This window comes from Ptychodera flava, assembly GCF_041260155.1.
Source record: "Ptychodera flava strain L36383 chromosome 23 unlocalized genomic scaffold, AS_Pfla_20210202 Scaffold_24__1_contigs__length_23054250_pilon, whole genome shotgun sequence".
Taxonomy (NCBI): Eukaryota; Metazoa; Hemichordata; class Enteropneusta; family Ptychoderidae; genus Ptychodera; species Ptychodera flava.
In genome coordinates, this window is record NW_027248278.1 from 8,373,806 (window position 1) to 8,388,906 (window position 15,101).

General features: G+C 38.1%; 1 protein-coding gene across 1 annotated transcript in view; it reads left to right on the forward strand.

Annotated features, from left to right (window-relative positions):
* Positions 1-15,101, forward strand: part of LOC139124582 (fibrillin-1-like) — a 67,412-nt gene that overhangs the window by 11,399 nt on the left and 40,912 nt on the right. The window contains exons 12-27 of the mRNA XM_070690715.1: positions 319-493; positions 2,659-2,904; positions 4,552-4,680; positions 5,371-5,502; positions 5,994-6,248; positions 6,531-6,653; positions 7,045-7,191; positions 8,426-8,554; positions 9,200-9,322; positions 9,554-9,676; positions 11,321-11,443; positions 11,987-12,109; positions 12,416-12,538; positions 12,961-13,083; positions 13,372-13,494; positions 14,305-14,427. Coding sequence (XP_070546816.1) covers positions 319-493; positions 2,659-2,904; positions 4,552-4,680; positions 5,371-5,502; positions 5,994-6,248; positions 6,531-6,653; positions 7,045-7,191; positions 8,426-8,554; positions 9,200-9,322; positions 9,554-9,676; positions 11,321-11,443; positions 11,987-12,109; positions 12,416-12,538; positions 12,961-13,083; positions 13,372-13,494; positions 14,305-14,427 — 2,320 coding nt within the window. The remainder of the gene's footprint in view (positions 1-318; positions 494-2,658; positions 2,905-4,551; positions 4,681-5,370; positions 5,503-5,993; positions 6,249-6,530; positions 6,654-7,044; positions 7,192-8,425; positions 8,555-9,199; positions 9,323-9,553; positions 9,677-11,320; positions 11,444-11,986; positions 12,110-12,415; positions 12,539-12,960; positions 13,084-13,371; positions 13,495-14,304; positions 14,428-15,101) is intronic.

A 15,101-nucleotide genomic window follows, 5' to 3' on the forward strand; every position in this document is an offset into this window, starting at 1 on the left:
CGGAGCGATATCTTTCAAACGTGGTACTAGAATTACTCCCAATGTCATACATATGCACGTCGATTTGTTTTGTAATACAATCCAATATGACCATCATTTCTGTCAATGGTTTCCAAATTTATTAAATTAGTGGGACTATGTTATGGACAATGACTTAAATAAAAGTAAACTCATTGTCTTCCGATAACTAACACCATTTTAACAGCCAGTAATTATGGCAACTTGTTTGACAACCAGGGGAAGTGATTTCAACTTCAATTAACACACTGATTTATCTATTAATTAATTAATTAATTAATATTTACATTATTTATTTAGGTTGATGAAATCATTGGAGATCCCGAATGTGAGGAAGAGTGTGTTTGTAAACCAGGTGGCACTATTGACTGCCATGATATTGATTGTCACCAAGACGCCTTCTGCGGCATCAAAGATGGGCGCGTCGGCTGTCATTGTAATGATGGTTACCGTGGTGATGGGCAATTATGCGAAGGTGAGGCGTCTCTAGCAGGTTGACCGTTCATTAAGGTAGTAGGTAACTTTAAAGTGAAAGACTTAAACTATTGTTCAGATTTTCAACCATTCTCTTTAAAATCAAAAATAAAAGTTTGGGGTCACCGTGCAAAGTTTGGTACTAGAGTAACAAATTTCCAACGATTTACCGATATTTTAAAATCAAAATGGCCGCCATCCTCGTGTTAACGGTACGGAGAAAAATAAAAATTTCGGTTTTCGACAAACTAAGTCGGTTTAAAGTTTTCTTACACCAAGAACTTTGACTGAGCCCACAAGTGGTGATCAGAAAAGAACTGTGAAAGTTTTAGAGTCCGATTATCTGTCCCCGAGGCGCGTTCTATCTTAGTGGCCATAACAGTTGCTATTCTGTGCACTCCATGATGGCCTGGTCATTGTGAAGGCTGAGGACAAGCGGTTGCCTGACATGACAACATCACACAGGTCTTAATTGGTCGGGGATTACAAGTTATTTGATTGACTCTTTTACAAAAAGTGTTGATTTTAAGCGTTTTGACAACACTGTACAGCTAATAAGATAGCTAAGCGTTCAACAGATAGATTAAAACGCCTCTGTATTTGCTGTCTAAATGCCATCCACTGCTGGCACCAAGCATTAGCCGTTTCAGTGTATAATATTCTGCCATGTTTGATCTGAAATTGAAACATAATCTAAATTAACAAAATTGACGCTCAGTACTTCAGCTGGTTGAATAAATATCACAGAAAATTATACGCGAGTTAAACTCATCGGCTCTATTGTATGACGCATGCGTCGCTCACACAAATCTCCCAGAATGGAGATATGTTGAACAAAGGCTAAGAATTTGTGCAAAATCGTTAATTTACACTTAACACAATTGGAACTAATTTGGGATAATTGGATCTTCATATTTTTCAAATTTCTCAAAAGTGTTCGGTGCCCTATAGCTAAATGTTGCAATATTACAAATTACTCATGAAAACAAGTGTAAACTTACTCATGAAAACAAGTGTAAACTTAAAAAGAAAGGCAGATGAGATTACTTCACTATCCAATTATCCCAAATTAGTTCCGATCGTGTTACTTTGAAGTCTCATTATGGGAAGTCGCAAGTGAACTTCAAAATAAAAAAAACTGAAAACGCTATTTTGATTAAACAACCATATGTGCGCTGTTTTTAGAAAACTAACACAATTTCAATTATTCAGTGACAAGTTTAATAAAAAAATATACCACATGTCGGGCATGTGACCTCTTCTGTCATGTGAAATGTAGATTGAAAATAGGTGTCAGAGAAGTGCATCGCTACCTTAAATTTGACAATTTTCTCAATTAATCTTCCCTTCGTTGTATACCTCCCTGTTTGATTTATCTCTGTGCACATTTTGAAATACAAGTGCTGTCAACCAAGGCCAAAGTAATTAAATTCTTTGTTTTGAGTCCACTCTAAATGGGAAAAGGTCTAAGCGGCTGAAAAACACACACAAGAAAATTAACACAATGTAATTTGATTGCAGCAAATAAAAAATTGTAACACAATTTTAAGTTCAGAAAAGCTAAGCGGGTATGTCCTATATTCAAATAAACTGTATGCGTTTTTCATGAAAACCTTCCTAAGCGGGTGGGGACCCAAAACAAAGAATTTAATTACTTTAGCCCAATTGTTACATGCATTTCTTTTGTTGATTGCTAAATTCGTTAGATCCTGCATTCAGATTTCATCAATAATATCCTGTTAAACATACTTCTCTCTTAGGACAGTGAATACGTTTTAGGAAAAGGCGCCTCAGGGACATATATTCGGACTCTCAAAGTCACTTGTGGGGACTCATTTCAAAGCTCTTGGAATGACAAAAAATACCGTCTTAGTTCTTAAAAAAATGAAAATTTTCTTTTTTTTCATAGATTTAACACAGGGTTGGTGACATTTTGATTTCCATTTATTAGTAAATGTTAGGTAATTTGTTTCTCTGATACCAAACTTTGCACAGTGAATTAACTTGAGTTTTAAAGAGAATGGTTGAAAGGTTCATTAAGGAAAATTCGAGCAAACGTTTAACAATTTCACTTTTGAGGCGCTCCATTTTAACAGCTGACATGCTTACATTTTGTTTTTGAAAATACGTATTACAACTATCCCTAAAATGTTCTTTACCAACAAGATATGGATGAGTGCGCTGAAGACAGCCATAATTGCCACCAGTACGCCGACTGCACAAACACCGTTGGTAGTTTCTTCTGCACCTGTCATTCAGGATACAGAGGCGACGGCGTTGACTGTAGTGAAATAAATGAATGCTTGGAGGGCATTCACAACTGCCACAGCGATGCTGAATGTCTTAACACGCCGGGGTCATTTGAGTGTTACTGCCGTGACGGTTACAGAGGTAGCGGTGTCAATTGTGAAGGTAAGTCCTAAATATAATAGTTAAATAAAAACACACACAGACACACAGACACACATACATACAAACACACAGACACACACACCTTCAGCTCGGGCATCATCATATATTACCGCCATGAGCACCATCCCTTGTGCAGTCAAAGTCGACAAATTTATCAAAGGGGAAGTTCATCAAGGATGATTTAAGATATGTGCTAGTTTTGTGGTCACTTACCCCAGAAAAGCTGTTTTCGCCATTTATAACTCGCCCGATTTTTTACAAAAACCGATAGAAATAGTACAGGAAGTTGCCCATGTAATTTGAATCATGGGAAAAAAGCGCCAAGCTTGGAGCTTGTATAATGTGATATGGAAGGGACCATCTTCCCATGGGTATGGCATTGTCCACTCACCCATGATTAAACCAGGCTGTGCGTATTTACAATTAACTTTTGTTTATACTGAGTATCCTTGCATAAAAGATGAATCATTAATAATAAACCTTCCACTGTCAGATTTGTGTTGCTGTTTACTACTGTGTTACTGTGAGTGGACAATGTTGGGGCAATATCCGTCCGAAGATGGTCCCTTCTATATCACATTATGCAAGCTCCAAGTTTGGAGCTTTTTTCCCATGATTCAAATTACATGGGCAACTTCCTGTACTATTTTTATCGGTTTTTGTAAAAAATCGCGCGAGTTATAAATGGTGATAATAGTTTTTCCTGGTGAATGACCACAGAGCTTCCATATATGTAAAAATCATCCCTGGTGAACTTCCCCTTTAATATTTTTAAAAATGGCCACTTTTTAGGGACTTGACAAGTTAGGGAATATCTTTGTTGCATTTATTGTTATTTAATTGAAAAATAAAGGATTACAAAGGTGCGAGGACATTTTAGTTTTGGGATAAAAAGTCAACTTACTTTTTAAAAGGTTTTCTCGGAAAAAAAGTAACTGATTCATGCGGTCAATACCTACATACCTTTCTATGGGAGTACCCCCACTCCTGGGTACTCATACCAACTCAAGGTCTATGCAGTAGTCAATATAACAAGGCAAGGCAAAAACCTGGCCCATGCTATAGCCAAAAAATGTGTCTCGTCCTTGAGTATATTCAAAAATGATGCGATCATTCGAATTTCAATTTTCGTTTGTTTTTTAAATAAAAATGACCAACGCTAATTCGAACATGCCCGCAATAAGCTTAATGTAAAATTGCTGCCATTGAAAGAATTTCAGAACATTTATTGAACATATCAACTGATCCATAACACGAATTCACATGTAGATGTTATGTCGTTATTTTGCTTGTTTATTTATTATTTTCATGATTTTCTTTTCCAAAATTCGTTAAGTGCATGTTTTCACATGGCATGCACAATGAGAAATATAACATTATTTTGCCTAAGGTCTAGTGCAACTTAAAGTTACCTCAGGCAGTGTGTTTACTATAGATTCGTTTCCAGCACAAAATATCCCCAGACAAGTACTAATCAAAACCATGAGGGTTGGGGCTAGATGTCTTCAAGTGCGAAGTCATTATGATATTACATTTGATATTTCAAACACCCAATATGACATGATGATATTGCGACCCATAGCAGCTTCATTATTTTAGCTCAATGATATCAGCCTACACTAACATTGTATCTCGGTCGTTTTGCAGACATTGACGAATGTACAGAAGGCAGGGACGACTGCCACACCGGAAGTACCGACTGCAACAATCTGATTGGTTCATTTGAATGTGTTTGCAAGGATGGCTACACCAGACTAAACCCACAGCGATGCTCAGGTATTAGCTCATGGCCTGAGTTTCTGACACCCTACCAGAGCTATCCCTATATATAGGGGTACAGGCCTTAGAGCGTTAACTAATAATGCAATTTCAAATACATTTTGATATCCAAAGAAAACAAAATTCCATCGCTTGAAGGAGCACACTTGAGACAAAATGTGTGTAATTTATTTTTAAAGATAAAAAGTGATAGGCGATGTTAAACTCATTGTCATTTGCACAATTAAAGTCTGTTGTAGTTTGACTCGTTGCATAAAAGAAATCAGATTTGTGTAAAAACTGCGGATGTTTCGATATCTTAACAGGATTGAAGGTATGTACTTTGACCAACTCTGTCGCGTTGATAGTGTGATTGTCAGAAAATAACTGCCACTTCTGAGCAGGATACAAATTGAAAACTTGCGTAGGCAAAGTCACAGACTAATGCCAAGCGATTGGTTGGCTGGTCTACAATGAAATGACTTCCATCAAAACTCGACAATTAGAAAAAGAATAGATATATTTAGCTGTGTTTCGAGTATTAATAGTACTTATTACAAATTGTTACATTTACGTACTCTTAAATTGCACTAACGGCTACCTTATGTGTGTCTACCTGTTTGCTTATCTGTCTCATGTGTCTGTCATTCTGTATTCCTGTCGACGTTTCTATGGTGTCTCTGTTGTATATGTCTTTGTTACTCTCAGATATCAACGAGTGTACGCAAAACACTCACGACTGTCTTCGTGACGGCACAGCAGAGTGTGGCAACACTATCGGTAACTACAATTGTGAATGTATCGAGGGTTATGACGGCGATGGCGTAACAGAATGTAATGGTAAGCAACTGGCTTGTCGTCTCTCTCTCTCTCTCTCTCTCTCTCTCTCTCTCTCTCTCTCTCTCTCTCTCTCTCTCACACACACACACACACACACACACACACACACAGACAAATTACTGAAGTACAAAAAGCAATAATAAGCTTAGTATTTTATGTGTCGTTATTTATAATGCTTTGCTTTTGTCAACGTACACTGCAATCTCCTAGGCGGACATCTGGCATACATTGAGAAACATATAGAAAACTGAAAGTACACGTTATGGGAATGAGAATCAGGCTAATACCCTATGTGAATCTATAATACAAGCAGTTTTGCTATATTCAAGTACAACATCCCATACAAATAACGCCTGCTACACTTGGCACTTAGTACATGAGATGGTTATCGCCAATTTGTTTATTTCTATAGGTAATTGCACAATTAACCTGACACTTGCTAAAGTAGTGCACAAATGACTTGATGAAACGTTTATTTTCTCTCTGGTCAGATGTTGACGAATGTGAGGATCCAGACGACAACAGCTGTGACCCGAATGCCGACTGCGAAAACACCATTGGTTCATACACGTGCGACTGTCAAGATGGCTTCGAAGGTGATGGCTTCACTTGCACTGACACAGATGAATGCAGTGACAGCGCCCTCAACGACTGCGTTGACAACGCTTTCTGCACTAACCAACCTGGCAGCTTTGAATGCACCTGCAACACTGGTTATCAAGGCGATGGAGTGACGTCATGTGATGGTAAGGATACTACTACTCTCCTACTAACCAAATAACCCATCCATAGAGCTTGAAGTTTGAAAATAATGACAAGACAAATATCACTCAAAAGTGTATCATTCTACTTTTTGAACTTCAAGAGGCCTTTACTGAAGGATAAATGACAAAATGCCATGTACAACAAGCTCCTACTTAATAACAATGTAATTAATTAAACTCAAGTAAGGGTATTCCAGTTCGATACGAAACCTCAGTGATTTTTCCTAATTTTTTTTGTTTTTGTTTTTTGTTTTGAATTAACAGATATTGATGAATGCGAAGACGGGACACATACTTGCAGTTTCAGAGCCAACTGTACCAACACTGAAGGATCGTACAGCTGTCAATGCAAAGACGGCTTTGTTGGGAATGGACAGATTTGTGAGGGTGAGACAACATCAATGATTTGTGATCAAATGATATGGTGGAGGGGTAACAATTAACGATCATCATATTTCATTTCTATGGTAACTTTAGATGTCAGACGGACAAAGTGGGTGTCTTTTCAATATAGCATTTTTACATCAAATGCGAAGACCTGGCCACCCTATATTTCTGTGCATTGTATTGTGCTAGCTTTGATTGTTATGTCTCACGTAGTTCTGCTGTGTATGAGATTGTAAGTTCAATTGAGGGCACTGGGGAAAATCAGCATCTTTAATGAAGTTTATCAGGCTACCCTCGTTAAATAAGGTTCAATAAAATAAAAAAATAAAAGAAAAAATGTTTATTTCAAGAACTGTAGTTGTCAATTTTTATCTTTATTATTGACTGACAGTAACCGGAGGGGGTACCAGCGATTGTGAAATCGACCCAGGTTTTAACTGTGGTAAAGGCGGTGATTGCATCACCCTCAGTGAGGACATCAGTATATGTAAATGCAAAGATGGATATGTGAACGTTGGTTTCCCGCCTGAATGTGAAGGTAAGCAATACAATTATAGGTAGTAAGCGCCTCAAATTTGAAAGACTTTAACACAATCGCTCAAACTTTCCACAACGAAACTTTACATCATTCTCTCTCTCTAAATCAGGATAAATAAATACAATTTTGTCACAGTGCAAAGTGCGGTACTTAAGAAAATACCTCAAAATTATCGATATTTGAAATTCAAAATGGTCGCCATCCCTGTAGTAACTACTGGGAAAAATTATATTCCCCTATTTAAAGTACTATGATAGTGTAAACGTCACATACTCCAAGACATTCAACTGAGTCCCTACAAGCAGTAGACTAAAAGGAATTATAAAAATTTTAGAGCCCGAATATTTGTCCTCCAGGCGGTGCTTTCAATTTTACCCTCAGTACACATTGGTAGTTTAAGTAAAGTATGAGAAAACGAACTTTAAAGAGCGACACTAACGACAACAACATCACTATTATAGAAATAACGGGCGGCGCGCTGACCATTGACGTTTATTTACGGCGAAGGGCGAGAGGAAGGCCAAAATTAACGGGCGAGGCTTGCAGAGCCCGTTAATTTGGCTTTCCTCTCGCCCGCGCCTATAAACGTTAATGGTCAGCGCGGAGTCTGTTATATCAATTATATAATCAACGAACCCCAAAAACCGTCAAAATTTACGAAAATTTACCGTGCGAACGACAACGGGGCCCCAGAACATGTCAGTGATGTAGTGCGCGCTGCAAAAATTTTGCAAATCTGGAATTTTTTTTTGAAAAAAGCGTCTAAACTTGGCCCACAAATGCTCCATTTTATTTTGTGGTTGATTATGATCTTTGTACAAATCAAAATTTGCGTTTTAGCTGTATCGTTACTATGTTTACGACATTATTCATATTCATGGGCATGTAAATCAACCATTACTATGTATTTGTGGGCAGTCACGTGATTCAGCTCGACCAATTAAAATGCAATGGACAGGGCATGGAAATATAATATCATTTATGTTGCTTTAATAATAGAGATGTTTGTTCGCTACGCGTGTGTACTAGATACATATCTTTTTTATGAAGACAATGATTTTCACAATTTCGTGTACACATTCATGTTAGAACTTTCTGAATATTTTGCATCTGACTTTATTCACACACAATAAAACTTTCCGCCTAATATTATGGTAACATGTGTCTCCGATCAGCTACAACCATCGACGCAAGGTAACTTATCCAGTTGTATCTTTCCTCCGATTTCTGACAGACATTGATGAATGTACCGAGCAATCAGATGACTGCGACCATGCTGTATCATACTGTGAAAACACACCTGGATCCTACACATGTCCATGTAAAGAGGGCTACACTCCCAACGCTCTAGGATCATGCCAAGGTGAGAACACGTACCTCATACGAGATGTTATGAAAGGATTGAAACGTATGTCTCAAGATCTTGACCGAAATATAAGCAGTTATTGATTCGAATAAAAAAAGACGTCGGTGATGTTGCAATTGCTGATTATACTGATATATTTGTTGAGACGAGAATGATGGCGAAAATGACAATGATGATGATGATAATTACGAGGAGGAGGATGAAGAAGAAGAATGCAATGGTGACGACAACAACAGATGTAGCAGTGATGTAACCATGATATTTCTGATGCTGATAATGATGATGATGATTTTTTAATATCAAGGTTGCCTTCAGGTTTTATCATGTTCACCCCATCGCCTGCAAACAGGTCCACAATCATCACTTATAACAATAGTTTAGGCCGAACCATTGTGGTGAAAGGGTAAATGAATTTCAAATGGTAGAATATTGAGTCGACCCCCCCCCCCCCACCCGAATAATACTCCACCTTACTTACCGTTTATTGTCATCAACACCAGCTCACACCACTACACAAATCACTGGAAGACAAGATGGCGATCTTCCAGAACGAGGCTAACGAACTGCCTCCCGCCCCTGGCAAGCATGCCACTCAAAATACATTTTAGTGTTGTCTCAAAATTTCCACTTGCTCATTTGCAGACACTAATGAATGCGAAACCTACTCGCTGTACTGTGACAACAATGCTGTGTGTAGTAATCTGCCCGGCAGTTACATCTGTACGTGTGACCATGGCTTTACTGGAAATGGCTATTTCTGTGGTGGTAAGTCAAGGCTTTAATGCTCTTGACACCTGTTAACCTGTTAACTTTGACCCAAAAATATATACACAAGAATAAATTGCCAAATACGCTATGTTAAATAAAAATATCTCGACGGAAAATTTCCGAAGCTTGGGAAAGTACTATTTTATATATATAAGTGCTTAATGAGTATGCCATTTGTCACTTGTTTTGCATTTTACTTACCTTTTAAATCAATTATTTGTTCAACAGATGTCGACGAATGCGACACAGGAGCTCACACATGTGACTTACACGCTGAGTGCATCAATACCGTCGGTGGTTACACCTGCAACTGTTGGACCGGATTTGAAGGCGATGGATTCACATGCACTGGTAATCGGCGGGTTTTTGTTGTATGTCTTTCTCACAAAATAGGGACTAAACTTCATCACTTTAAACCACGTTTTCATCTCGTTGTAGATTTAGTAGCCATGCCCATTACAAAACTTTGTAGCTGTATATCGGAATTCATTTAAAAAAGCAAAGTTCATCAATGAGCATTGTTAAGTGTGCCAGTGAACAAGAATTCTTTCGTAAATCAGAAAATAGTCAGCTTTATCTAAAAGCAAATTGACTAACTTGATAAAGTGTCAATGATAAATAAAGGGCTACCACAATGTACATACTGGATGTCAACACGAACTACTCCAAAAAAAAACCCCTGGGGTTAAGGACAGCCTCTTAAAGGTTGTGCACTAGCTAATATGCTATATATTATTGCCTGAATACATAGGTTTATGTGTCTGAGAGTAGGTGAAAATTTACCCGACGCCAGAAGGGCAAATTGTCTCCTGCTGCGATGGCACATAAACCCATGTATTCAGGCAATAATATATTTATCACATGCCTTTAACAGTTACGGCTTTATGATATTTAATTACATGCAGGGCATTCTCAAACAATATTACAATTATCGTCCAGTATCAAAACAGATTTTAAAGAGAGTCAAAATAGCAGTGTGCGAATGGATACTGTACATCTAGCGTTAAGCATCTACTTTGACGACGGAAACGTCGAAGGGCCTCTCCGCACCGGGTAACTATGAAAATCGGTCAGTACACACGGCCCGCACGTTCTTCCCGGATGTTCCTATTCAAATCAATGCACTGATTTGCACCCACATCGAGGCATATTAATAATATGAGGTTATTACGAAAATACCGCAAAGTATGCACTCGGACATTGGCGCAGCGTATCGCCCGACGCGAAGCGGAGGGCGATGCGCGGCGCCAATGTCCGAGTGCATCCTTTGCGGTATTTTCGTGATAACCTTATTATTATACATCTTACATTCGTGACTGGAGCATCAAATTGTCAAAGTAGTGACCATTATCATGCAATGTCGACAATTTTTTTTTTCGATTTTATCGCGCCAGTGTGGAACACAATCTCGGACGCGCTTCTGCAAGTTTTGGAGTGTGTGCACAACACACGTACGTACGTATAGAGCGCGCGCGAGGCATGTTCTGGCACTCGTCCAATGGGTCCCATGAAACCGTTCAGCAGTGAACGCGCAGATACAGCCGCAGGGGATAGGGCGCCTGGAAACCGTTCGTGTTACGGAACGGGCGTTCCGTACGGCTTTTTTAGCGCACGCAAAATTCTATTGTTCTCGATGGTAGATGTATAATAATATATAATATTGTGTATTGTATGTTCTCTGTGTGTGTTCATCTATTTGTCTTTTCAATAGCCCTTTAATACGACTATTGACACACACGAGTAATAAATAATCTTCGAGTGTCTTATTTTGAACATTATGCCTAGTCTTCAAAGAGTTGCATCTCAAATTCGTAAAGGTTCAGAGTTGAAAATTAACCATTGTTAGAGATACTTTAGGGTTCTAACTAAAGTTGTTCAGGCAATCTACGTCAGTCGTATTCACGCAGAAGGCAGATTTCGTCCGTGTTCAAGGCGTATTTCTGATAGCAGTTCTAAATACATGGACTAAAGTGGACTTTCTTTCTCTGTACATAGATATTGATGAATGCGTAACCGGTACGGATGAGTGTGATGAACACGCTGTCTGTACTAACACCATTGGCAGCTACCAGTGCTGTTGCCCAGAAGGCCAAACCGGAAATGGAAGGCTGTGCGATAGTAAGTCTAGAATTGAACCAAAAATTATAATAAAGAGTTTTGTGTGCAACCATTATTCAATGTTCTAAGCAAGTTTTTTTTTATCAAAATTGCTACAAATCAATCGATCAATCATTCAATTAACACTTTGTTACCTTGTTTTGAGAAATACGTAAACGTTTGTTCTTGGTGTAAAGCGCAATGGGAGACAGAAAAAAGTGTTTTCCAGAGTCCAGTCCGTTTACCAAAATTGTCCAGGGATATTATTAAAATGTATGATATTTAGCAGCGAAAACTTCGACACCACATTCCAAATGAAAGAAATCAGAATTTTTTGATGGAGGACAATGCTAAATAATTCAAGTTATGTGATTGCAAGTCCGTAGCCTGACCTGCGTGCCAAGGGGGCAGAAACCAGCTTAGCTGGGCATTGCTTAATATACATAATGTATATATTGACAGTGTGGAATTTTTTATTCGGGGAGGGTGCTGGTTATTTTTAAGAATATCAATTACACTTGGCTGGTTTTATTAATTGTACCTGAATGTCAATCTTTGTCACAGGTATCAATGAGTGCAACATTGGTCAAGACAACTGCCAGGCCAATGCTGTCTGTAAGGATCTACCATTCGGGTTCAAATGCCTTTGTGCCTCTGGATACATGGGTCACTGCGAAAGCTGCCAAGGTAATGATCCGTAATATATTACTTACAATTAAAACGATGAACTCTAAACTTATATAAAATGTACTCCAGTAGGCCAGCATACATATATAGATACCTAGATACATACATTTATACATACATGAATATGCATATGCAAGCGTGCACAAAGACAGACAGACAGACACACACAGACACAAATGTAGTGTTTACTTGAGATGGACTTTGAAATGTGTATGCCCATATTCCTTTATTCAAATGAAATGGCATATAGTATATTTAATGCACACACCTGAAAATAATGCACTAAAGTTTTCATGACATTCACAGAGGTCAACGAGTGTGTATATGACATTGATACATGCAATGCTCGCGCTGACTGTGTTAACACGGCTGGGTCGTACAGATGCGTATGCTCAGAAGGCATGGACGGTGATGGAAACGATTGTTACGGTATGTGCCGTTGGAAATCTTTTCAACACACATGTTAAACGTAATAACGGTTGAGTAAGATATTTGTAGCAAATGAAGCATAGGAGATACTGTTTTACGAGCAGTCTTCTGTAAACAAATTGAATAACTTTCATATCTCTCTCTGTCTCTGTCTCTCTCAGTATCTTGCCGAGAGCTCTAACAATGTTTTATGCTTGCCGTCAGTGATTATAAATAATACTTGCTATCCACAGTGCCTACATGAATATATGAATATTTGGTGTGAAAATCGAACGCCACAACCAAAGTAGTTAAATAAATAATAACACAATATTCATGATGCCAAGCTGAAATATGTTGGTAATAGCTAGTATCTACATGTATGTGATACAAGATTATTATGTTTATCACCCGTTTTCTCTTTATCTTCTAATTTCTTGCAGATGTCAACGAATGTGTCCACGGTCTCAGCGGGTGCAGTCCACACGCAATGTGCGTCAACACATTCGGCAGTTATGTATGCCACTGTTTGGTTGGCTATACCGGTGATGGATTCACATGTGAAGGTACTGTTTCCCAGTCACATGATAAATTAGGTGTGCCCGAGTTAAAAAGTGAAGAAGAAATTTTGAAAATAGAGTGAAATAAATATCACTTGTTTTAACAGTATCTTTTGAACAGAATACTGCCAATGCTGAGAGCCCCCTATCACCGTGCAGCGCCCTCTATAGTGTGAATTAAAGTACACACTCTTCGTGCTTCCATGAATGACACTATAGCCAGTTGCTGGGTGCATATGGCGGTTGGTCGTGGGCTTGTTTTCACACAAATATAATACTCGAAATTATTTTCAGATGTTGACGAATGTACAGAGGAACTTAACAAGTGTGACGTCAACGCAAATTGCATCAACCAGCTGGGATCCTACCTGTGCGTTTGTAAGGATGGTTTTCTGGGTGATGGCAGGATGTGTGTCGGTAAGTCAGTCTCCTCTCCCGTCTTTAATCCCACTCTCTCTCTATCATTGTGTGTCTCTGTCTGTCTGCCTGTCTGTCATCTGTCTGTCTGTCGTAGCAAACCCCCTCTTGCTAATTGCATAACATATTGCTGTTCAACATATAGCAATGAAAGCAATATCAAAACTTGTGTCTGCGGCTTTTTGTTCATACTTTACTTTTCTATAGAATGTCAAATTCAAATATCAAGAATTGCCTGGGAATCTGTCTGCTGCTTTACATATCCGCACTTTGTAGGCGTCAATGCAATATGTGCAATGCTTACATTATGCTTCATAATAATTGTGTAAAAACTTATGTTTAATCAATTTTATATATGCGTTGGTCATTGAGATGTTCCTCCAGCATATTATTTTAGTTGTACTATTTGCAAGCCTTAACAACAAACCTTTATAATCTTCTTTAAAGAAATTGGTGACGTGCGCTTATAACAGCCACCTGTAGATTTTTGTTTCCGGCTTGATATAAAAATCCCCATATAGCAAAAATGTGTATTACACCTTCATTTCATATTAAAAGTATCGTCACACGGCTTTATCCATATACAGAAATATGCAAATTTGCCGTAACGATGTTTTTGAATGTTCATTCCCTAAACGTCATGAATTTAACTTGCTTAAACGTGTCTATGATGTCACTATTCTACTTCGGTTGTTTGCCAAAAGATAATCAATTTGAGAATGGATGTGGACAAAAATACTTTTTCTCCTAATTTTAGGTACTTGAAATGCGAATGAAGTCTCTAAACTAACACATTTCTCTTTTTAACAGACATCGACGAATGTGAACGCAACCACGATTTCTGTCCAACTAACTCGTACTGCCAGAACGAGGAAGGGTATTTCAGCTGTTTATGTCAAGATGGCTTTGAACCTCAAGGAGACACATGCATAGGTAAACAAATTCATGCTTTCTGGCCAGCTTACGTTAACTATTAGGAATGATTTTCTTCACTTTGAATGGGGATGCTCCTTTGTTCAGTGTTGCATTTTGTTGTCTAGATAATAGACACAAAGAGTACCGATATGCGAGTAACAGTTGTTGTGTTTGATTTTGATTGCTAACGCTAACGATATTCATCGTGGCAGTTATGCTGTGATACACAACTGTCCATCGCCATGTACAGATGGAAAATAACTCCAACTAGCCATTGTAGGATTTGTAATGTAACAAATGACACATGTTTCTTAATTGTGAAGGAGTGAAATCCTTTTGGAATCAAATGGAACGATTTTTCACAAGTCAATACAACTGTAATGTAAAAGTTACAATGAGTGTCCTTTTGTGTGGTTTGAAAAATCACAGTAAAAATGTAAATTTGCTCTTAGTATTAGTCATGTTCACTATTTATAAATCATGGATTATGTACAAAGATACAGAGAATCTCAGTAAAATCAACATCTCTGATCTTTTCATGATAGAGAACCCAGAATACGAAGGGAAAATGAAAACTTTTCCAAACCTAGATACACAAATTATTCTCTGATATGAATTCAACATTTCTTCCATAGAAAATAAAGGAATTAAAAACCGATGTCCGTAAGGCTGCATGTTGGACTGAAACACTC